This window comes from Pollachius pollachius (assembly GCF_949987615.1).
Source record: "Pollachius pollachius genome assembly, chromosome: 2".
Lineage (NCBI taxonomy): Eukaryota > Metazoa > Chordata > Actinopteri > Gadiformes > Gadidae > Pollachius > Pollachius pollachius.
The window spans coordinates 26520517-26546727 of NC_136935.1; the positions used below are offsets into that span (position 1 = coordinate 26520517).

Consider the following 26211-nt stretch of genomic DNA (forward strand, 5'->3'; position numbering starts at 1 on the left):
GAAGCTATTGGTTGTAATTTGGCTATTTTTATTTTCAGCTACAGTTGTTTTAAGAAAAATGAAGACACAAGACCAAAAGTGATGCCAGTTAAAATGCATCATGCTCTGATTCATTCACTAACATCCTTTCCACAATATCAAACAGAGCGGTCAGAGTAGCAAACAATTAATAGAACAACAAGAACATTATTTCAACTACAACTATTTACATAGGCTGTAAGTCTAACATTGTTTGAGGCAAATGTGGATGTTAATGGATGTTTTAGAAAGTTGGTCATGCTATTAAACGATTTAAGATTGAGGAAAGTTAATTTATAGATGAAGTCAATCCTCCTCGCTGTTTGTGTTGCAAAGATATCATATGGTCATACCAAAATGGATATTATTTAAGTGATTTCAGAATTACGGCATGTGTAGCTCCACGTTTTCAACACCCTTTCAGACCTCTTGGTAACCCACGGAGTAGTGCCATAAAGAGTAGCGCTGGAAGTGAGGCATAAGACTGGGTGCCGGGTTCGTTGGTTCTCGTAGCCTAGACTTGAGGGGATAACCCCTCCCTCCGGGCTGCTCCACAGCCACGGCTCCTGCTTATTGGTTCATAGTGCAGCCAGGGCTCCTTCTTATTGGTTCATAGCGCAGCCAGGGCTCCAGCCTATTCGTGAATACATTTATGCGGGATTCAGACCCCTTAGTCACACCAACTCAGAGGAGGAATTCCCTCCTCTCTCATTGAACCCCATGTTATTCACCGGCCGCCAACACAGCTTGGGAAATTAATGGGAGTCAGTGGAGGCTGAGGGAGGTACGTCCTCAAGCAGTTATTACAACAGGCAATAGGGGGTGCTAATGTCCCTTTACCCAGGGAAATGAACATTACATATACAAAGGCATTAAGTTGTCATATTTAAGGGAATTAATTCATTACAGTAGTCTGGGCAATCTACATTTTTTATTCACAACAATGTTAAGGAGGATCCTTTTCTCTCTCCTCACTGGAGAATCCTCCACTGCTCTTCATCTATATCTTTAAATCGTACCTACATCACCTTTAGCCCTGTCTCTCTTTCTCCCAGATGTGCTGGCTCTATGCTATGTATACATTTTCCGTTGCAAAATTAATCATTTTTGTCAAGGCAAACATGTTTTTTATCTATGAGGAAGCATTTAACCTCGGACAAACACATTATATTTCTATTGTCTCAAAAATACTATGACTTTGCACTAAATTTTCTCCAACATCCCTCTCTCTCTCTCGATCTCTCTCTCCAAAACACAAACACAATTAGGCACGGATGAGAAGAGGTGGTTTCCATGGTCCCTCTAAAACCACCCGTGGAGCAATCAGGAAGAGGATTTGTGCCAAGTTTATATTGAGTTAATTCCCTTCGATTTATTAGATGAATTATTTAATAAAGTAACATATTACTCAGTAATCATTATTTAATTATAAATAATTAAATTATTCAAAAAAAACTTGTATTTGTTATTGTTTAATGCCAAATTATACTTAGCGAAAATGCTCTTATTCATATTAATTTATACCGTATTAATAACTATTAAATTCTGGTTTATTTGATCAAATAAATGGTGGTTATCCTTTGGACAAAACCTATTAATAGTACGGTGTTGTATGTATCCGATCGTTATTGTTCATTGTGCAAGAGCAATTCAAAAACTACAACATCCATAACCGTGAATGTAGTTCCTCTGCTCAGATTGGTGAACTCGGTAACCAATCCCTGGTCAGAGACGCGTCTGCAGCATCCGGACTCTCGTTCATCATGGCGATCGTTCTGAGGAAAAGCGCCGCTAAGCTGCCGGTGATGTCGGTGCTCCTCGTCCTGCTGCTGTGCGTGCTGCCAGGAGGAGGACAGAAGAAAAAGGAGGTACGGCCCCGCTCCTCTCCGTGTGTCTGTAAAGGATAGAGGAGGTGTCTGTAGATAGAAAGAGGAGGTAGAGGTGTGAGCGGTCTGCACGGTGTAGAGGACGCTTCCGGATGCAGATCAGCATCTTTCATGTCGTCGTCGTTGATTCCTGCAGCAATACCATCGTGTTATTGTATTACAACAGATTATATAAAGAGAGAGTGGAAGACACGATGAGGGTCAATGGACGCTTCAGATGTGTTCTCTGTTTAATGGGTGCTGGGTGTGTTGTGTGTCGCCGCATCATCAGTCATTATGTTTCACCTGTGCACGCGGACATCAGAGTGATGGTCGCGCGCTCTGTTTTCTAGTACTTTCTCTGTTAGCTTATTCACTACACTATGTACTATACACTATTCACTAAGCAGTAAGCACTATGCACAGCACTATGCATTATGCATAGTACACTACACACTCTGCATCATACACTATGCACTAAGCACTATATACTATACACTATGCACAATATACTATATATTATACACTAATCACTATGAACCATACACTATGCACTATACACTGTGCAATATCAGGGATGCAAACTACTCACTCTTTTGATACCACAATAGGTCGCTTGTGTGATTCATGCAAAGTCAAGGCAAATTCAGTAGCTCTTGTTCAGATGTTGTATGTTTATTGAACCAACATACATTAATTTCATATTTTCCATTTTCAAATGCATTTTTCACATGTCTACTCTTGTTAAACGACAAAAACAACAAGTTTGTTTTAAAAGAAAGAACAACCACATGACTGATTAGTATTTTTTTCAGTGCAATGGGCTCACATACATCTTCATTCAATGAGGGCACAAAAATGAAAAACAGTGGCTCAACATTAAGTGCAACAACTATCATCATAATCAGTGCAGTTGTAGTGGCGACTTAAGTTGGACTTTCATGACCTGATATGGTTTCTAAGCAAACTAGACACATCGGTTTGCCTTTGAATTCTGTGAACAGATACTCTGCTTACCATCTTGATTGAAAGGTAAGATTTTCTTGATCAAGTGTTTTTTTTTTACATTTTCTTTACATTTTTGCACTGCTCATGGCCATGGTTCTCCTTGGCTCTATTGTTTGCATAAGAAGCGTCCTCTATCGGGGCACAGTATAATTACAATGACTGACTGATTCAGTTGCGGTAAAAATATATAAATAATAATCATTTTAAATTATCGGCGGGCCTGACTGAGTTAGAATGCGGGCCGCCATTTTCCCATCCCTGCACTATACTATACTAGGGATGTGAATAACTCGAAATTTTCATGGTCGAATAATCAGTGGGTGGTATGAACGAATAATCGATTATTCGATGTGTGCCGACATTCACAAAGGCAGCCATGGGTCATCGGCAAGGAATCACTTAATATCTTAAACGCAAAAAAACAACTACCTGCTAAGTAGTTCCAGTCAAATTGTCTGTTGTGAAAAATGCATTAAACTGTAATCAGAAAACGCTGCTATAGACCCTATAGTATCTGTGGTATAAAGGCTGGGAAGAATTTCAAATTATGAATATGTACACTTTATGTTGAAAGTATAGACCGTCTCAAATCCCATTGAAACGGCGCCGCGATTCGGTCTTCAAAAGGAGAGCTGGTAAATTGTGAAAAATGAATTAAACTGTAATCAGACAACGTGGTTATATGCTATAGACCCTAGAGTATCTGTTATATAAAGGCTGGGACAAATTTTAAATTATGAATATGTACAATGCATAATGCTAGCTCTCTGGCTCATAGCTGAGCTGAGCGGTTGCCAAGTTGTAGCTAAGGTCCGTCTTATTTACTGGAGGAGTGAACAACGTTTCCGTTGCATAAGAACCTTACGGGAAGGTTATGATTGTTCCAGGTATTAGAACTCAGGCGTTACCAGGAAAACAAAGTTATGGCTTGTGAAAAACTTTCTATTTGAATGGGGAGAAAATGTTAACGGTCCAAATATTAAATCGATTTTGACCCTCGGGAACGATTCGTTTATTCCATTATTCGGGAACGAATAATGGAATAATCGAATATTCGGACCCATCCCTATACTATACTGTGCACTATAAACTATGCACGATGCATTATGCACTTAACTATACACTATGCACTATACACAATACACTATGCACTATAATATTCACTATGCACTATACTGTACTCTATGCACTATACAATAAACTATACTATACACTATACAACATGCACTAGTAGTGTAACGATTAATGGATGCATCGATGAATCGATTGTCAGTCCTACCAATTCAACTAAATCGATCTGCTAAAATAAATAAATAGAATGAATTGCTTTGGCTTCACCAATAATCGATATCAATGTTTTTAATCGTATGAATCGCGATTCTTAATTATGATTAATGTTTTAAGACTTAGTTTGCACATTTTCTTTGTGAAATGCAGTTTGGTAATCCGTAACTCTGCCATCAGCTAGGCAGCCTGCAAGGAAGTACAGCCAAGAGTTTTTTTTCCCCCTCGCCCTCTGCTGGTGCATTTCAAACATGGCAGAGAGCGGCAGCGAGATTGTTAATGCACCAGCAAACTTGAAATCAAAGGTGTGGAAGCATTTTGGCTTCGCAAAGAAAAATGGTGAAATTGACAAAACGTCTGCAGTGTGTCGAATTTGTAAAAGTGCAATTAAATACCACGGGAACACTACGAATCTAGCCAGCCATCTTTTACGGCGACACGGTATCACAGAAGCGTCTGCTTCAGTAGCTGCAGCTAGTTCGGCTAACCCTTCTGCTAGCGGTAATGTTGCTGCTAACTTTTTTGAGCATATGCTCGGAGTAAATACGCCACGGGCTAAAGCCATCACCGCGTCGATTGCAAAATTTATTTGCACGGATTTACGTCCTTACAGCGTAGTAGAAAATGCTGGATTTAGGGAAATGGTAGAAACACTCGAGCCAAGGTACAAGATACCTGGCCGCCAGTTCTTCATTGACACATGCATTCCGAAGATGTACGAAGACGTCAAGAATGAGGTGAAGCAGTCAGTCTTTGAAGCAGACCGGGTGGCTATCACCACCGACGGATGGACGAGCTGCTCTACAGAGGGGTATGTCACCATAACCGCACATCTCATTAACAAAGAATGGGCCATGCAAAACATAGTTCTCCAGACCAGAGTGCTGAACGAATTGCACACCGGAATAAACATTGGAGGCTTACTTCTTGACGCCTGCCAGGAATGGAACATCACGGACAAGAGTCCGGCTCTAGTTATAGACAATGCCCGCGACATGATTTCGGCTGGAAGAGCTTCTGAGTTCAGTCCCCATATTCCCTGCTTTGCACACACTTTAAATTTGGCATCGCAGAAGGCAATGCGAGTGAACAGTGCTGATCGATTGTTAGGGAGAGTGAGGAAAGTGGTCTCATTTTTTCATCGAAGTCCTTTGGCTACCAACTCCATGCGAGAGAAGCAAAGATTACTCGCCTTGCCACAGCACAAGCTGAAAACAGACTTGTTAGAGTTGTTGTGTAAAAAGTTGAGTGTAAAATGTATGTTACCAGACATACTTTTCTGACAGTTTGTTCAATTTTGTTAGAGCTTAAACATTTTAACCAATATTCAACCAATCTTATCTTATATATTGATTTAGATACCAGGAGATGTGGAAGAGGGATGCTCACAATTGCCTGACCCTGAGGGAGAGACTGGTGTGCTATTAGTACAGCTTTAAGTCAGTATATGATATTGCAACTGTGGCTCAGATCTGGTCTGGCTAAACTAGGCCTGGCTTGTCTTTTCTTTTTTCTCAAACACTGTGATCTACCATGTTAAGCAGCAACTAAGAAAAAACTGTTACAGTATAATTGAACAAATAATTCTGGTTTCCATCATATATTTGCCAAACGTATAAAGTTACCATACGTTTTAATTTTTATGATGTTTGTTTTTTTGTTTGTTTTGTTTTTCAGATGAGCCGTGTCCCAAAAAATCAAAGGCATTGGACATGCTTTTTGGAGACACATTTATTCAGGTGCAGGAGAGCAGGTCCACTGCTGATAGGACTAGGGAAGAGGTTGTCAGATACCGAGCAGATGCTCCACTCGCACCGACAGGGAGTGTCATGGACTGGTGGAAGTCTCACGAGGGGGAACTGCCATTCTTAGCTAAGCTAGCTAAAAGATACCTTTGTATCCCAGGCACAAGTGTCCCCTCCGAAAGGGTGTTTAGCACCGCAGGTGACATAGTGTCTTCTCAGAGGAGCACTCTTAAACCTGAACATGTTGACCAGTTAATATTCCTGAAGAAAAATCTGAAGTAGAAGTACAGACTGTAGCCTATTGATAAGTAGGCTACTAGTACAAATGTTCAAAATAGCTCTGTTACAGGGCTGAGCAATTCATTTGTTTAATTACATTTTTGCATTCAGCATAAAATATTATGTAGGCCTACTTTAGTAGTAGAAGTACATGTGTAGAATCTACTCACTCACTCACTCACTCACTCACTCACTCACTCACTCACTCACTCACTCAGTCACTCACTCACTCTCACTCACTCACTGACTCTTAACTCACTCACCCACCCACTCTCTCCCCTGCCAGCATGTAGCCTATTGAAAAATGTTCAAAATAACTGAGCAATGCTTAATTACATTTTTGTATTCAGCATAAAATATTATGCAGGACTACTTTTTTTATAGAATAAATATGTTTAATAAGTAATTCTGTTGTCTGTTTTTTTTTTCACCTTTCAGAAGAATACAGATAGTCTCACTCACATTATTGCATGTTTATTTCATAGATATAGACTCGAATCGTGGTTTACAGAATCGAATCGTTAAAAAAAAAAAGTCCTTCAATCGAATCGCCAACTACTAAATCGTTAATCGAATCAAATCACTGAAGCCAAAGATTCACACCCCTAATATGCACTATACTATGCACTATACACAATACACTATACACTATACTATTCACTATGCACTGTACTGTACAATATGCACTATACAATACACTATACTATACACTATGCACTAGGGGTTGGAGAAATAATCAACTATGCTTTTGCATAAGTTCCTTATGTTCTATATCATTCACAAAAAAAACATTAAGTCATTCTTTAGTATGACCAACGCAACACTGGAAGCAGTCAACATATATAAACTGCTCTTTCCTTTAGGCCAGGCCGATGTGTTGAGATTAATTGATATTATAACATCTTTATTTAACTGTGGAATTGTAAAAGAAAAATGAAAAAATCGTACTGATCTCCAGTCAGTAATGGGAACAAATCCAAAGAAAAAAAAATATATATATATTATTTTTTCTTGCGTTCTATTACCTCGCGATTTGAATTTGATTAATCGTTCAGCCCTACTATGAATTATACACTATACTATGCACTATTCGCAATACACTATGCACTATACTATACACTATGCACTGTGCACTATACAATACCCTATAATATACACTATGCACTATACTATACATTATGCACTATACACTGTGCACTCCGTGCGTTTACACTGACTGAGGGTATATAAATACCTGAGTTCGCACTCCAATTTACCCTCTCGGACCCTGCACATTTTGGCGGTTTCATTTTGATGTGAATGTGATTAGATGGCTCCGTGGTTCCAGGGGCGGGACTTTGGTAGAGGTGTTGCTGCGGTGTCTCTACAAAAGAGACAACGCAGCAATATCAACGTGAGTAGTTCTAACTTGAGAGACAGTGAAATCCGCGAGCTGCTGATCATGTGAGAGAAGGTGATGCAGACGCTTTAAACGAAGACGGGGAAAGATGGTGTGATCTACGAGAAAAATGCAGAGGAACTTTCCTTACGAGGCTTTTGTCAGGATAAAAACAAGTGGGCAGCAAAATTTTGAATATGTTGGAGTTTTTGCACTTGTAAATAGTTAATCGTGTTTGTAGCCTACACTCAGATGTATACGCAATCTTATATGCAAGTCTCTTGAATCATAAAAAAATAAAAACATTTGTAGTATGCAAATTATTCTAAAGCGATCTACTCTCCATGCGTAGCCCCACCTTCTCCATTGAAACAAGAAAGCCGTCTCCATGACGACGGGGGATTTTACCCCCTCAGTTTTACACAGGCAAGACGGTGAAATTGCCGGGCGTGCCAAGCTGTGACCGAACCGGCTTGGCAGTGTAAAAATGCCTATAGCAGAATAGACCCAACAGACCACCAACGTGGTCATGGCCAACAAACTACAGCACAGCATCACAGAAGAAACATGCAAGCACACATGACAGAAGAAAGACAGAGGGCCCTATCTTGCATCCGGCGCATTTGACTTAATCACTGGCGCATGTGTCGTTGCTAGTTTGCAACTGACGCGCAGCGTTCTTTTCCCTCCTGTGCCTCTCGTCGGTAAATTAGGGAATGATCTTGCGCCCAAAGGGGGGAAAGGAGGAGGCGTGTTCTGGCGCAAACGTTCCCTGGTGCTATTTTGCAGTTTCAGAAACCACTTGCGCCACAAACGAGGAAATACCTGGTTTTAAGTCAGTGGCGCGTAGTTCAGATGCTATTTTAAGGGCGCATGCATAATGTTGCTTGTGCACCTCACGCATACACGTTGCTTCTCTCATCTACCTAGCCACACATTCTTGGTAAATTATTTGGGAAAGAACAACTGATACAGCGGTAATAAGTTGTACTTTTAAATCAATGCATCTACAGCAAACACATATTTTCTTGACACAGACATCATGCACATGCCCATAACTTTTAGGATTGATGAGTATTTGATCGTGAGAAAACATTGTTTTACCGCGAGTGAGTGTTAAAAAGAATGAATGAATGCGGGCGCTTGTGTGTGTAAGTGTAAAAGAAGTAATAAATGCGGGCGCGCCTGTGTGCGTCCATCTGTTTAAACACACGCAAACTAAACACGTAACGCATAATACAGTCGATAACGATAATGCATACAATACTGATAAGAAACAATGTTTATAATGTATTGCGTATATCATTAAATAGAACCACAGTTACCGCATATCATATGTATGTTAAGTTTTCTTTGCCGAAATTTGTTTGAGAACTCAGTATTTCTGAAGTCCATGTGTGAATTCGACCATATTATTTGGCCATTAACTGGGCCATTTGAAGTTTGAAATTCATGTGCATCTGTCTCATCGGAGACTGCAGACACGCTGGCAAAATATCAACTCGTCAGATTCAAATGCGCTCATGGCTCTTAAAGGGGATGGGAGCTGGCACTCTCATTGGTTTATTGCACGTTACGCCCAAACCACACCTACAGGTAATTAGGCTACTTTAGACCTACCCTTTTTAAATTGCGCCGGGCGCAAGAGTCATTTTAGCGCCGGTAAACTAGCGACTTCACCATAGAACCGCTCACAAAGCTACTTGCGCCTGGCACTTCTCACTTGCGTTTCAGACCGTTATAATAGGGCCCAGACTCTCTGAAGAGTAGGAAGAAAGAGAGGCTGAGAACGAGGCTAGCAATCGTTGGAGACATGTGAAGGACGCAGGATTCCAACGAGCATGGAGTGCATAGTCTCTAATGGCAATTTACATGCAGGAAACCCCAATCCATTTTCCGTTCTTGTCCTTTCTTCTCCTGGGCTCAGCTATCTCTGTATTTTAAAGGTGAGACGAAGGATAGTTAATTGACAACACCTGCCACTAAACTCTTCCTCGTCTTATCACATCCTCAAACATTCGCACCACCACACCTTTATTGAGGTTTTAATGAATCACTCATTAAAGTCTGTAAAGGTAACAAGGGGGCCGGGGGACATTGTATAGCCTGAATATTATGCAGCATGTGGAGTATTGGCTGGTTGTCTGCTGTTGGCTGCTTGAAAGTCAAATGGTTCTTTCATGACTGTTCAAAATATGATTGGAAGAATACACCGCTGGCATCTACTATCCATCTATCTGACCAATAATACTCTCACCACAATCACACATTCCAACGCTGAATCATTCAGAATCCTTCTAGTGGCTGATTTGAGGATGGTTTCGTGTTCAGACCTACTTGCTGTTTTTTCTAATGGAGAAGCAACATTCTACCCTGGGGTTGTAATACGAAGCTAGGGCTGCCCAATTAATTGCTTATTAATTGGTATTGTGATGTTTGCATTTGCAATTAACATATCGTGAAAGGCTGCAATTAATGCATAATAGTATTTTTATGTAAATATATGATTTCATACACCTCAGGGGTTAAAACTAGGGCTGTGCACGGGTACACCTGTACACGTGTAACCGGTTAGTAAATCATAACCGTTTAGGAAAAATCTGTAAACCAAAACCGTAAAAAAAAAAAAAAGAAATCACCGCGCCATTCCTTTCAATGAGAATCGCGACGGTCTATACTTTCAACATAAAATTTACATATTTATAATTGGAAATTCGTCCCAGCCTTTATACCACAGATACTCTAAGGTCTATAGCATATAACCACGTCTGATTACAGTTTAATTCATTTTTCACAATTTACCTGCTCTCGTTTGAAGAATAATCAGCGCGCCATTCGTTTCAATAGGAATCGTGACGGTCTATACTTTCAACATAAAGGGCCCTATTTTAACGGTCTGAATCGCAAGTGAGAAACACCAAGCGCAAGTAGCTTCGTGGGCGGTTCTATTGCGCATTAGCAGTTCTAACTGGAGAGAAAGTGAAATCTGCGAGCTGCTGATTATGTAAGAGAAGGTGATACAGTCGCATTAAACAAAGACATTGAAAGATGGTGCGATCTACAAGAGAGATGCAGAGGAACTGTCCTTGCAAGGCTTTTGTGGTGGCCAGCAAAATAAAGAATATGTTGGCGTTTTTACATTTGCAAATAGTTAATCGCGCTTGTAGCCTACACTCAGACGTGAACTCATTCTTGCATGCGGGTGTCTTCATTCATAAAAAAATAAAAACATTCGGGAGTATGCAAATTATTCTAAAGAGGTCTAGACAAGAGATGCGCGGTTGGCGGTCATACCGTCATACTGGTCATACTGGCCAACCGCGCCCCATGGTACCTGCTGGCTGGAGGCGTAAGGTCTTTCGCACTATCCATGGCCTTTCCCACCCGGGGGTGAAGGCCTCTACCAAGCTGGTGGGGGCCAAGTTCGTCTGGCCGGGCCTGCGGAAGGACATCAGGGCCTGGGCTGCCGTCTGTGTGGCGTGCCAGCTGGCAAAGGTGACTCGTCATACCACAGCCCCCTTGGCACCCTTCAAAGTGCCATAGAGACGTTTTGATCATGTGAATGTGGACCTGGTGGGCCCACTTTCCCCCTCCCGTGGTTACACCTACCTCCTCACCATGGTGGACAGGACCACCAGGTGGCCAGAAGTGGTTCCCCTGTCCTCCACTTCATCAGCTGAAGTGGCCCAGGCGTTTATTATGGCTTGGGTGGCCCGTTTCGGCACACCGTCCGACCTCTCCTCGGACCAGGGTCCGCATTTCACATCAGAGCTTTGGACTGCGGTCGCCGGGGTCCTTGGGGTGAAGGTCCTCCGTACCACAGCCTATAAACCACAGACCAACGGACTTTGCGAGCGGTTTCATCGTGACATGAAGGCCGCGCTCAGGGCCAGCCTTACGGGCAGCGACTGGGCTGACCGCATCCCATGGGTTATGCTGGGCCTTCGCTCCCAAGGAAGATCTTCAAGCTTCATCGGCCAAGCTGGTGTACGGCAAGCCCCTGCGTGTCCCGGGGGAGTTTCTTCCAGATGCCACAGCCCCGTGGTCTGTTGCCTACCATCGTGCTGTGTCCCGGGACATTGCTGACGCTTTCGTTCCCATTCCGACGTCTCACCATGGCCTCCCCCAGTCCTACGTTCCCAGGGATTTCCCTCAGCCGAGTATGTTTTCATCCGCCACGATGGCCACCGTGCCCCACTGCGGCCCCCCTACGATGGGCCCTTCCGTGTCCTGGTGGCAGGGTCTAAGAACTTTGTTGTGGATATGGGGGGCAGGCCTGAGGGGGTGGCTATAGACCGTCTCAAGCCTGCTCATGTGGATATTGGTGAACTGCTCCAGCTGGCCCAGCCCCGGCGGGGGCGCCCCACTGCGGCAGCCTCGACACCTCCCCCTGCCCTTTGCCCTTCTCCTGTTAAGCGCAGCCGTTATGGCCGCCTGGTCCGCCCCCCTACACGTTGACTTTTCTAGGGACTGTTATGAGCTGGTCTGTTCTGTTTTGCACTAGTGGGTGTCCTATGTTCTCTTTGGGGTACCTGTTCGGTCTGGCCCTGTTATTTTGGGTGAATTCTGAGGGGGCCTGTGTGGTGACCCACAAGTAAGACTAAGAGACATTTACCAAGGGATTGTACCTTTAAGGGAAAGGTGTTATGGGATAGCAGTTCCGGTTTAACGTTGTGGGTATCCGTTTGACCTCACTCGCGGCTCAGGTGATTTTATAAGTGGAAAGTAAAGCTGACTCGACGCATCTCCGTCTCTTGTCTCCTCATTTATTGCATTCCACATAAGCATCCATAAAGTAGCATGCCATGGGACCTTTAAATGTGGTCTTCTGCATTTCTGGTATCTCAATATCATCAGAAGACAATCACTAGCATCTCAAGTCCATTTAGTAGCCACATGCCAGCACATTCTGACCTTTCTATCTCCTATTTAATGGCTGATTTAAAATCCATACAGCCTTAGAGGTGATTCAGCAGCTCAAAGACTAAACTCACATGGCCTCTAGTATCACTTACGTAGCATGGCTATCAGGACAACCTCTCAGTGCAAAACCCTATCAGTATTTTAGTGTTCACCAATATTCAGCCTTTTCCTCAATAATTGGAATTGATCTGAGCTTCCATAAGGGCTCTGCGGTAAAAGACTCATCCATCTTACATGTAGTGTGCCATGCCTACTTAGTCCATGGCCAATAGTGGTGTAACGGTACACAAAAGTCACGGTTCGGACATACCTCAGTTTTGAAGTCACGGTTCGGTACAGGACGGTACGATTCATAGTTAAGTGGAATTTTTTTAAAAACGGCTTGTTTGTCAACAACGGAGAAGGCCGTAGATCAGCAGCAATGATAACACCAATAAACTTGGTTATAGCATTTGCATTTCTGAATTCCAAGACAGGGGTTGTTGAAATAGTGTCATGAGCTGGGTTTGCACAGATTTTTTTTTTTTTCACAGCAACTGTGATAGTAACACCTGGATGGTGCCTTTTCAAATGCGTGCACATGTTAAAGTGCTTTACGTTGACACGGAGAGCCCTCTCCGTAGCCTCTCTCCGTAGCTTACGTGCGCATCCAATATTATTTAACTATCCATCGACGCAACGGAGACAGCAAAGGCTGTGATTGGTCCTCCATCACTTCCGGAATCACTTCCCCGGTTTAACTTATTTACTTTGTACATTGTTAACTTGGAACATTAAGAAGCAATAAAAAACCAAATAAGATTTGAAAAGCTTTGGAAGTTTATTTACAACACTGCCTACATGGTTTGTAGTCAACATATAAGATTGATCGGGCGGCGAATTGCATTGCTTATCCGACATCCCGACGGAGAACGGCGAATGCTTGAGGGGTCTACGTAGTTACAGAGTCGGATTACGGAGTCAGAGAAGTATACTTTGGTTAACGGTCCGGGGGGAACTCCGACTTCAGGTTTTAAATTCCGCATCTCAAAACAAGCCTTTGCATTCGCCATATTAACTCTGTACGCCAAATTTACGAACCGCGGTCCACCTCTGTAATCACCCAGAAGTGCCTGTACCGTGACGGTTTGGTACTAATATGTGTATCGTTACACCCCTAATGGCCAATACCACAAGGCTTTATGAACACCAACTCTGGGAGACCCTTCAAGGCTGCGACCCTTTATGCACAAAAAAATATTTAGATTCCACATAGTTTACTAATGACGATTGAAACTAGATTCAGAAACACATCTGTTTGCATGAAGGGCACCACATGCCCACATTGTCCCAGTCCGTTTACATGTAGCAGCTGAGGATTCATATCCCCGCTCCTTGTGCTCTTACACAGGTTTCAGCTTTGAACTGTGTACAATTGTACAATTTGCATGGTTTGTGACATCCTCACAAAGTAATGTCAACAAATGTTTAATATTAAGACTGCAAAGGGTAGGAATCATTGAACCGTGTGTAGTTTCTTAACTCTGGACACAGAAAGCATCAACTGAATGCAGAAAGGCGCAAGTGCACTGATGTGTACGTCTGAGGAATAGCTTGGATTCAGACGCTGGGTTCAATGGCTGTGTGTTGGGTCTGCAAGTTCAGCGTGTCTCCCCAAATATTCATGCTGCCCTGGTCAGGGTTTCAATCCTGATGAGGGCATTTGGGATGTGGGATTTTATTATTGAAATAGACTGAAAACACAAGAATTATAAATGAATAAATTTTTCAATTTTGCAGTAACCATAGTATTATTAGTAAATAGTGTTGCTTGGTGCATTCCATCATAGGTTTTCCAATATAATGTTTTCCGTTTATGTTTCTTGTGCTGAATAAACTGAGTGGGAGCATTAGCAGCTCTGCTGACTTCTCTTTCTATTGTCTCCCACTGGCCTTCCTGCGTAAATAGTTGTGTAGAAAAGAGGTGCTGGCCCTCTTGCTGGTACTCTTGCCAGCCCTGCTGCTGGCCCTCTTGCTGGCCCTCTTGTGCAGCAAATGTATACATTAATATATTGTTTACCGTTTGCCTACGAGCTGGTCCGCAAAGGTTTCTGATGACAGTTTATTGGTCCACCTTAATTGTAAGCCGGAGCAGTCTCAGTGTGACTGGATGTCTGGACACCCCTGACAGATACCTACCTGCTCATTGCAGCACCCGCCCACCATAGACTGAATTTGTCTGTACAATGTTTGCTTGTAATACTAATCTATTACTATGTGTGCCAATTATGGAACCAATTGCCCTCCTGACCATCCCTGGGAAGAGGGTTTCCTATGTTCATGCTCAAGACTTCTTATTTGTTAATTAAGGGAGTTTTTTTCTTGCCTTTAGGGTTAGGGGAGTGTCATAAGTATATGACCTGTACAGCCCATTGAGACTGTAACTTTGATTTAAGGATTACATTTGGGGTCACAATTGGCCCTTGGGAGATTCTTCCATCATGATGTATCCCAAGCCAGTTTATGTGGATGGATGGCTCTCGGTTGTAATGCCTGAGCAGGCATATTGGTTAGCAAGCAGCACCTGAAATAGAGAGAGAGAGATACAAAGATGCACATGCACACACAGTCACATACAGAGGCCATGACTGAGACATAAGGTGGTTATAATGTGAGGAATAGGCTCTCCCTGTCAGAGGCCCGGGGCCATGGCTGAGCTATGAGGATGGAGTTCTTATTTAGCTTGAAATGGACAAAATGGTGAAGCAGCATTTTGTATTCAAGTCTGTTTGTCTGTCTGCTTGCCTGCCTGTCTGCCTGACTGTCTGTTTATCTGTCTGTCTGGCTGTCTGTCTGGCTGTCTGGCTGTTGGTCTGGCAGTCTAGTGTTTGCAATTCAGTGATACTGTGAAATAACATATGGCTAACATGACCACCACTAAAACCCCAGGGTCACTAAGGAGTGTAGTATGTGTGGGCCCTCCAGCCCACACAATTGTGATGAGATGCCAGTGTGAACCGGACTGATTGGAAGAGTATTATCAGTCCAGTTAACCACACCTGTATCTCATGTTTGTTGGCTGAATCCCAGCCTGTCTGTCCTTCCGGTGGTCAGTCGGTTCTGTCCTTCTCTTCCATTCTGCCCCCAGCTATTTTATACAGTGGGGCAAAAAAGTATTTAGTCAGCCACCATTTGTGCAAGTTCTCCCACTTAAAAATATGAGAGAGGCCTGTAATTTTCATCATAGGTATACCTCAGCTATGAGAGACAAAATGAAAAAAAAAATCTAGAAAATCACATTGTCTGATTTTTAAAGAATTTATTTGCAAATTATGGTGGAAAATAAGTATTTGGTCAATAACAAAAGGTCATCTCAATACTTTGTTACATGCCCTTTGTTGGCAATGACAGAGGTCAAACGTTTTCTTTAAGTCTTTACATGGTTTTCACACACTGCTGCTGGTATTTTGGCCCATTCCTCCATGCAGATCTCCTCTAGAGCAGTGATGTTTTTGGGCCTTCGCTGGGCAACACAGACTTTCAACTCCCTCCAAAGATTTTCTATGGGGTTGAGATCTGGAGACTGGCTAGGCCACTCCAGGACCTTGAAATGCTTCTTACGAAGCCACTCCTTCGTTGCCCGGGCGGTGTGTTTGGGGTCATTGTCATGCTGAAAGACCCAGCCACGTTTCATCTTCAGTGCCCTTGCTGATGGAAGGAGGTTTTCACTCAAAATCTCACGATACATGGCCCCATTCATTCTTTCCGTCACACGGATCAGACGTCCTGGTCCCTTGGCAGATAAACATACCCAAAGCATGATGTTTCCACCCCCATGCTTCACTGTAGGTATGGTGTTCTTTGGATGCAACTCAGCATTCTTTCTCCTCCAAACACGACGAGTTGAGTTTTTACCAAAAAGTTATATTTTGGTTTCATCTGACCATATGACATTCTCCCAATCCTGTTCTGGATCATCCAAATGCTCTCTAGCAAACTTCAAACGGGCCCGGACATGCACTGGCTTTAGCAGGGGGACACGTCTGGCACTGCAGGATTTGAGTCCCTGGCGGCGTAGTGTGTTAGTGATGGTAGCCTTTGTTACTTTGGTCCCAGCTCTCTGGAGGTCATTCACTAGGTCCCCCCGTGTGGTTCTGGGATTTTTGTTCTTGTGTCTTCCGTTCTTGTGATCATTTTGACCCCACAGGGTGAGATCTTGCGTGGAGCCCCAGATCGAGGGAGATTATCAGTGGTCTTGTATGTATTCCATTTCCTAATAATTGCTCCCACAGTTGATTTCTTCACACCAAGCTGCTTACCTATTGCAGATTCAGACTTCCCAGCCTGGTGCAGGTCTACAATTGTGTTTCTGGTGTCCTTTGACAGCTCTTTGGTCTTGGCCATAGTGGAGTTTGGAGTGTGACTATTTGAGGTTGTGGACAGGTGTCTTTTATACTGATAAGGAGTTCAAACTGGTGCCATTAATACAGGAAACGAGTGGAGGACAGAGGAGCCTCTTAAAGAAGAAGTTACAGGTCTGTGACAGCCAGAAATCTTGCTGGTTTGTAGGTGACCAAACACTTATTTTCCACCATAATTTGCAAATAAATTCTTAAAAAATCAGACAATGTGATTTTCTGGAATTTGTTTTTTTCATTTTGTCTCTCATAGCTGAGGTTTACCTATGATGAAAATTACAGGCCTCTCTCGTCTTTTTAAGTGGGAGAACTTGCACGATTGGTGGCTGACTAAATACTTTTTTGCCCCACTGTAAATATATGTTTTAATGATGTGATTAAGCTGTTTACCTTTTTTTTATTGTTTTATTTCCTGGAGCTGCAGGGAGAAATGTTTGGTTGATGGATAGAAGAGAAAGAGACACTGCTGACAGGGCGAGTTGTGGATAACAGAAGGGAAGATAATGCTATAGAGGGGTGGAACGAATGAAACCAAAAAGTAATTTAAGGCACCTTTTTCCCACCACCACACCAAGCTCCACCACCCTCACCACCACAGTCCTCCTCCTGTCAGCTCGCAGCGAGCGCGACGAATAATCAGGGACAGGGAGAAGGAATATATATACCTCTCTACCTGCTCCATGTCAGCTGGTCTGGAGTTTCCCTCCAGGCCGTGAGTCTGGCTGACTGCAGCACCTCGGAGACCCGCTGGAAGCCCTCCTCCCACCTCTGGGATCAAGGGCCGGAACAGAGAGAAGCACTGATAAAGACAAGTAGGATAAGAAAGGGGATCAAATGATGGGAAAAGACACGGAAGATGACACTGAAAGAGAGGGAAGAGAGACAATGAGCAATGAATAGAGAAGGAGAGAGAGAATGAGATTACTTTAGAGAGAGCAGGAAGAACTCAGAAATGGCCAAGAAGTGTCATAAGTGGAAAGGATTGCAACTACTGTCCGGGGAGCGTCCAAGCAGTGGATCAAAGTAAGCCTGGCTTGCTTTTCCGCATGCCTGCGTTTGCAACAATGACCGTAGCATCGTAAACAAGCAGACCGCAGGGCTTAGCCAAGCTCCCCTCGCTGGCTGTTCCACCTAGGCCTGGTGTGGTGAACACTGTGTAGGCACTGTGTGTGAGGCCTGCCCCTGCGCCCGGTTTAGTCTTACTGTGAGCAGACAACCTTTTCTCTTAGAATTTAATTTACTTTTAGAATTTAAAGGACTATTCCTGCCGTTTCATAAAAACAGTAACTCGTACAATTACAAATAGCTAATTTTGGATAAACATGTGTATGTGATACTCATAATAATTAATTAATTAATTAGCATAGCCATTATGGCCCCTGCGGTGCTTTAGTGGGGCTCCCCTTGATGAGAGCCCGTTGTGTCCCCTGCGGTGCTTTAGTGGGGCTCCCCTTGATGAGAGCCCGTTGTGGCCCCTGCGGTGCTTTAGTGGGGCTCCCCTTGATGAGAGCCCGTTGTGGCCCCTGCGGTGCTTTAGTGGGGCTCCCCTTGATGAGAGCCCGTTGTGGCCCCTGCGGTGCTTTAGTGGGGCTCTCCTTGATGAGAGCCCGTTGTGGCCCCTGCGGTGCTTTAGTGGGGCTCCCCTTGATGAGAGCCCGTTGTGGCCCCTGCGGTGCTTTAGTGGGGCTCCCCTTGATGAGAGCCCGTTGTGGCCCCTGCGGTGCTTTAGTGGGGCTCCCCTTGATGAGAGCCCGTTGTGGCCCCTGCGGTGCTTTAGTGGGGCTCTCCTTGATGAGAGCCCGTTGTGGCCCCTGCGGTGCTTTAGTGGGGCTCCCCTTGATGAGAGCCCGTTGTGGCCCCTGCGGTGCTTTAGTGGGGCTCCCCTTGATGAGAGCCCGTTGTGGCCCTGCGGTGCTTTAGTGGGGCTCCCCTTGATGAGAGCCCGTTGTGGCCCCTGCGGTGCTTTAGTGGGGCTCCCCTTGATGAGAGCCCGTTGTGGCCCCTGCGGTGCTTTAGTGGGGCTCCCCTTGATGAGAGCCCGTTGTGGCCCCTGCGGTGCTTTAGTGGGGCTCCCCTTGATGAGAGCCCGTTGTGGCCCCTGCGGTGCTTTAGTGGGGCTCCCCTTGGCCCCCCTGCCACCCAACCACACCCATTTCTTGTTGTGGGGACTGCTTTAGTGGGGCTCCCCTGGGGTGCTTGGTCATCGGTCCCAGGCTTACGTCAAAACGTTACATCACTGCCCTAAGGTGAAACTTTTTGCAGGGAAAAATGAATGACAGCAATAAATAGGTTGACTTGAATGGATATGGATTGTAATTAGGCATGCAAAGTCCCTTGGTGCTTGGCTTGGAAACTCTTACTTTCAGGCACGGCCACAAATGCTTGTTTTGGAGAAACTGCTGGTCTGAAAGCTGCTGGTTGCTAAGCGACTACTGGAGAAACTACTTTGAATGAGCATTCCGCCTTTTCAACCTCTTACCCTAGTAGCTCTGTGCCAATTACATGTTTTCGTCAGAGTAAAACAAATGGAGAAATATGTACATGAGCCGTCGCATTGAGCATGCAACAAAGAACTACATTTGGTTGTCTAAGTGTAATCACAAGGGCATCGGCTACAGGTTCTGTGTGCCTGTGTGCGTGCGTGCATCTGTGCGGGAGTGCGGCCGTGTGTGACTGCGTGTGTATATGCATCTATAATCATCATTATGCTTATGCTGTGGTCAACAGTATGCTATTCATTAGGTATATTTTCAGAAAACGTGGAATCAACTATATAGACATTCGCAGTTGAGTAGGAAAATATGTTTCTTGTTGCATACGGCATCCTACCTGATAATTTGAACAAAGTTCAATACATTCGTTATAACTTTACAACCCACAATCTGGGTTGTGGTCAAACTGCCTAGATGGAGTAAATAGATAGTTAGAAATTATTATTTGTTATTTTTTAATAATCACAGTAACTGAAAATGCTGCAGTCGGCTTCTCTTCCCGGGGTTCACATATAAACGATAAGACAATAAATCCATTACTGATACAAAACGAATGGAATGAAAATGATAAGGGCGAAGACTAAATACAATAAACAATACAATGTACCATCAAAAGGATATGATGAACATGGCACCCTTTATACATGGACTATATGACATGACGACCCAAAAGCAGCAACACTGTCACTGAACTTTGTCTGAATTAATGAAAGTGTCTTCAGATACAGATACAGATACTGTGGAAATGGAACCCCAGTTAACCCTGTCTGGGCTTCTGAATCAGGTGGAGACCGTTCTTCTTGTGTCCTGGTAAAGTCATGTGGAGGGGAACTTGTTTAACTGAGATGTGGTGGGGTAGGGAGTAGCACCTCCGATGGACCTCAGGCCTCCAACATAGGACATGTTGACGCCGATGGTCTTCGCAGTAAAAGGCAAGCATACCCTGGTCCCCAAACTTTGGATCTATGAGACCACAGAGGTGCGGTTGTTATGCACAATGATTGGAACGCAAACTCCTCATACCAGCTCCTGATTACCCTTGATCTGATCATCTTCAGGATATTCTACAGGTCTTCTCAGGCCGGAGTGGAAAGCCTCCTGCCTGACCTTCAGGACAGGACCCAATAGCTGAACAAGGAGGTTTTCAGAACAGTCCAGACCTCCACTGCATGTGAACGTCTTGTAAGTCCGATCTGGGGTCATTTAGATTCACAACAATTCAGGACATTTTCAAACCAGGTTTCTTTGGTTTCAGTGCATGTTCTTAGCAGCTGTCAATTCTGAGAAGTCTTTAGTTCCCTGCTTCCTTGTTTTAAAATGCCTGGAAAAATCCTCCAACAGACTCATTTGCACACAAATACTTCCATTACTTTATGCAATGAATAGAATCTAGCATGTAGAGCTGGATTCCCCCGCTGACTTGCTTATCTACATGCTGTGGGCCAGAGCAGTTCTCTGGCTGTCGCGGCACACTGAACAATTACAATGTCTGATCAGGTACCAGATACGGCTGGGGGACAAGACGGTTTCAATTGAAAGCAATAGGCTTGATTTGAAAATGGGCTGGGTTAAAACAGAGTTTTATTTTTGGAGCCTTGAGAAACAGCCTTCCAGAGCAGAGTACAGACCACCATCTGGGAGGCTCCCTGGGCTGATTGTTTCCTCTACGTCCCTCCCAATTAGCCCCAGTCATCTGAATTATTGATGTATCGTTGTCAGGGCCGTTTTTCTCTCCTCCCAAGTGACAGATGGCTTGTGTTGTTAAGTAATTTCTCTTCTCTCTCTCCTCCCTCATCCCCCCTTTCTCCTCCCTCTCCCCCCTCTGTCCTTCTTTGACATTCGTGGTAACAAATGTATCGCAGGAGAATAGGAAGTGTTCACTCTTCTTCTGTCCCCACCTCTTCTCCTCCCCCTTCCCTCAAACTGAATTTCTCACCTCCATGTCTCCCTTTTTATGTAATGCCCTGAGTGACAATGGTCACTCGTTTTCTAGTGTTACTGATGTCCACCATATTGGCTGAATTCTGGACTATTAATTCTGTGTTCCTCTTGTGAATTATATGAATCTGCCTTTCAAACAACAAGCATGGCGGTAAGTTGATACACTACATCATTTCTTTATTACCTTGGATCCCCAATACTAGGTCAAGGTCATGTATATGTATTTGATGTTTTGAATGAATCTTTACTTTTTTTATCAAAGTAAACATGACTTTTTGAACTAAATCAACTTTTTTAATGAAAATGACAGTTTTGTAAACATAAATACATCCAATAATCCAATAAAGGCGTAAAATAATGATGAAATAATAATCACACCCTGCTTTTAGCAGCATTATGTTATGTCAGAAAGGCCAATAAACAATACAAATTACTCTTGCGAATTTACTTTAACCAAATATGTCAAAACAAAAAGACAATCACATATCTCAACAACAGCCAGGTGTCCATATGTAGACGTACTGCACCACCCAACAACAGCCAGGTCCCCTAAGTAGACGTACTGCACCACCAAACAACAGCACGGTCCCCTACGTTGACGTACTGCACCACCCAACAACACCACCCAACAATAGCCAGGTCCCCTACGTAGACGTACTGCACCACCCAACAACACCACCAAACAACAGCCAGGTCCCCTACGTAGACGTACTGCACCACCCAACCACAGCCAGGTTCCCTACATAGATGTACTGCACCACCCAACAACACCGAGAGATGATGGATTCATCAGTAAAGGAATAATAATTTGAAAAATTAAGTATTCGGGGCTCGAGGGCTGTATGCAGATTGTTGTAGTCTATGTGTGAGTAATATGCTATATTGTATTATAAATAATGCTGATGCCTTGTGTTGCATACGCCTTTCAGGCCTGCTTCAGGATGTTGTGTTGTGTTTACAGGCCTTCTCCATAGGCTTGAGTGTGAACAAGTATTGTCACGCATCGCAGTGCCATCCATTTTGACCCCTCATATTGTGACGTTGCCCGACCCGGCTCTCCGTGGCTCATCTGGTATTTCCACCGGGAGCCTCTTTGGTTTACTACAGCCGTATTGGTTTTGTCATTCAGGGTATCCTGAATTTCACTCCTTTTGTTTGCCTCGAAGACTTCAATACTCAATACTCAATACTCAGCAGCATTGTCGATATCTGTTTGTCATTCTTCTAAATTGACTGGAGTTGGTACTCTAGTGAGCAATCGGTTCCCTCCAGCCTCAGATGCACAGTCCTTACTGCACAGCATTCAAATGTGGATTTGAAATGTGAATGTCAACCATACAAATGAAGCTTTGAAAGCAGCACTGCTTTCTATCTTACAGCACTCTGACTCTCAGACTTTGCAGAAGTTGCATTGTACGACCCTTCCTATTATCAACTGCATTTTCTGAAAGCAACAATAGTCTCATCCCAGGGCTATAGTATCATCACAGGGTAATAGTCTTATCCCAGGGCTATAGTCTCATCATCACAGGGCTATAGTCTCATCACAGGGCTATAGTCTCATCAGAAGGCTATAGTCTCATCAGAGGGCTATACTATCATCCTCACAGGGCTATAGTCTCATCAGAGGGCTATACTATCATCATCACAGGGCTATAGTCTCATCACAGGGCTATAGTCTCATCAGAGGGCTATACTCTCATCATCACAGGGCTATAGTCTCATCAAAGGGCTATAGTCTCATCACAGGGCTATAGTCTCATCAGAGAGCTATACGCTCATCATCACAGGGCTATAGTTTCATCACAGGGCTATTGTCTCATCAGAGGGCTGTAGGCTCATCAAAGGGCTATACTCATCATCCCAGGGCTATAGTCTCATCCCAGGGCCCTGTGATCAATGTCCCCCCCTCCCCTGTATGAATGATCTCTTTGTCCGTGCACTGCGAGTCATGCAAAGTTATTTCATTAGTAACATGCTATTATTACATTCATACTTAGTTTATGTAAATCATTAATCTTTTCATGCTTTCAAAACCCTTGTCTATGCATAACATATCAAGTGGGCAAGGAACAGGGCAGCAGCACTGAAGGTTGCTCTACAGTCTGAATGTTTGAACACAACAATATCAAAAAGCAGATAGGCCTACCTAGGATCCCGTATAAGTCTTAGTAATAGACTGGGCGGAGCAACATCAACTACGCTGGACATTAAGTCTGTAATGTTTCATAGCATATGTTTTATTAACTGTTTTTCATAACAACCACACATTTTGTAATGTTATACATTATGTTGTATAGCCTTAAGTTTTCCTGAAAATATATGTTCCACCCCTTTATTGAAAGTACAATTGAGTTGTCAGAATCTGTTACCTGAGAAGTAGTCCCATTAATCACCCCTCATGGGATTACTGTAGGGCTGCAACAACGAGTAGATAAAATCGATAATAATCGATGACTAAAAGCATTGCCAACGAATTTAGTCATCGATTCGTTGAGTCGCGCGATTAATACATCACTCGTAGGCGCGGAACTGTTTACTGACGCCAGCAGGTCCATGCTTCATGCGTGCCCACAGCGACCCTACGAGCGCTACAGTGTGAGTGACCACTGCTTTTATTTCTGGACATGAAACATGGCGGAGGCAGGGAAAACGGTTCGACCGAAATCTTCGACCGAAAAAAGTGTGGGAGCACTTCACAATGCATAAAGCTATAAAGTGCATTTGTTGCAATCTTTGCAAAAGCGAAATGACGTTGCACGGAAGCACCACGGTAATGATACAGCATTTGAAAAGAAAACATGTCGGAGTCATCTGTGACGAGGAAGGGGGCTCGACAGCAGGGTAAGTCAATACAAAATCTCACATTTATTCAGTTTTCAAGTAAGAACATTCAACATACGTCTCTCCTCTCTCTTGTTTGGTGTGTTAATGTATTCGTTATCCAGCTTTACAAGCGTGAAACGTTTATTAAACTAACGTAAGTGTTAGCTGGTTCATCTGTGTGTGTGTGTTGGTCGGTCAGTCGATCCGTGTGTGTGTCTGTCTGTCTATCTGTGTGTATGTGTTACTTTTTTTTTTTTTTAAAGCACTTACAGCTTAAGCTGTAATTTATTAAAAACAATCTTACTTAGATACTACAATGATGTAGGCTAATAATTAAATGATTAAGCTTCAAGTGTACATTTTCTGTAGTAAGCCAGATGAGATTTAAAAAAAACACTGCACTGTGCAAGTGAGTAGGACAGTTTGTAGTCAGACAGGGTCAACATCAACATATTATATCTACATAAATGAGTGTTAATAAGTTATTTTTTACTTAAACCTGCATGAGTGTAAATAAGTAATAAATATTGTGTATTGTCTGTAATTGATCTTTGGGTTACTTACTGGCCTTAACATAACAGTAATTAATAACTAAAACAATGAGGCATATTAAGTTTATGTAAATAGTGCTGTTTTTCATACTAATATTAACTTTGTCACTGCAGAAAAAAACAACCAACTATGGGTGGCTTCCTGATTGGAAGAACATCATGTACACCACAGCAAGCATCTGTCTTGACAGATAGCGTCCTTAACATGCTAGTCACTGACACGAGGCCTCTGCAAAGCTCGAAGATGACGGCTTCAGGACGATGACTCACACCTTGAATCCTGGTTACACTCTTCCCTCAAGGACCCCTTTCACTAAGCTTATGGAAAGAAAATGTGAACAGACATTCAATGAAGTGAAGACTGCTTTAAACAACGGCAACAACAGCAAACTTGCTCTCACCGCTGATATTTGGACATGTGTAGCCATTGAGGCCTACCTCAGTGTTACTTGTCACTACATCAAAGACGATTGGGACATGAAGTCAATCTGCCTTACTACCATGCCACTGCAGTACAAACATACTGGATCCAACATCGCAGAATGGTTGGAAGAAGTTGTAGTCAGGTTTGAAATCCCTCCTAGCAACATCATTGCCATAGTCCATGATAATGGTGCTGTCACACCAAAATTATACCAGGGGCAAAAATTGTACCGCCTACTTAATCCGCGTTCGAAACATTACGTCATCGTTCAACGCGATTGTCCGTTGCCAGGCAGGTTTCAAAAAACACTTGCGCTCATGTTGCCAAAGACCGAATAACATAATACAGATAACAATTGTTTTTAATTTATATTTGTATTGTGTTGAATTTAGCTAGTAAACTGAGTGTTTAAAGTGTATCATAGTCTAGCTAGCTTGTGTTAATACACTCAGTTTACTAGCTAAATGCGATTAAACAATTAAATACAAGACACATATAAAGTTAGCAACGCTAATAAATGTCATTTGTAAAATAAGTGTTATCTGTTTAATGTTATTTTGTCTTGTGATGCTCAATGAATGAGCACGAATGTTGGCAAATGTTCATGAACCTTCCTACGTCATCGTTCGACGCGATTGTCCGTTGCCAGGCAACGTTCGACGCGATCGTCCGTTGCCAGGCAGGTTTGGAATTTTGAACACGGATTACGTAAGCGGTACAATTTTCGCCCCCGGTACAATTTTGGTGTGACAGTGCCAATGTTGTGGCTGCGGCACGCATTCTGGAGGAGAAGAATGGGTGGTCCTCAAGAATGGGCGTTGCACTGGTCATACCTTGCAACTTGTGATCAATGCTGCGTTAAAGCATCCAAGCATTGAAAAGGCTGTTGGGGCTGCAAGATGTCTCATGGATCATTTTAAAAAAAGTGGGCTAGCCAGCGCTAAGCTACGAGCAAAACCACAACAGATGGCCACACCTGAGCACCCTTTGTTCAAGATGTAAGCACAAGGTGGAACAGCACCTTTTATATGGTCAGTCGACTGATGAGCAAAGATGGCCTGTAACAGCAACACTGTCTGA

The 26211-nt window shown here is 43.4% G+C and overlaps 1 protein-coding gene across 1 annotated transcript in view; it reads left to right on the top strand.

The window, feature by feature from the left end:
- Positions 1–1770: 1770 nt before the first annotated feature.
- LOC307091868 (dolichyl-diphosphooligosaccharide--protein glycosyltransferase subunit TUSC3) overlaps positions 1771–26211 on the top strand; it is a 105560-nt gene continuing 81119 nt past the window's right edge. The window contains exon 1 of the mRNA XM_079758704.1: positions 1771–1886. Coding sequence (XP_079614830.1) covers positions 1782–1886 — 105 coding nt within the window. The 5' untranslated portion in view covers positions 1771–1781. The remainder of the gene's footprint in view (positions 1887–26211) is intronic.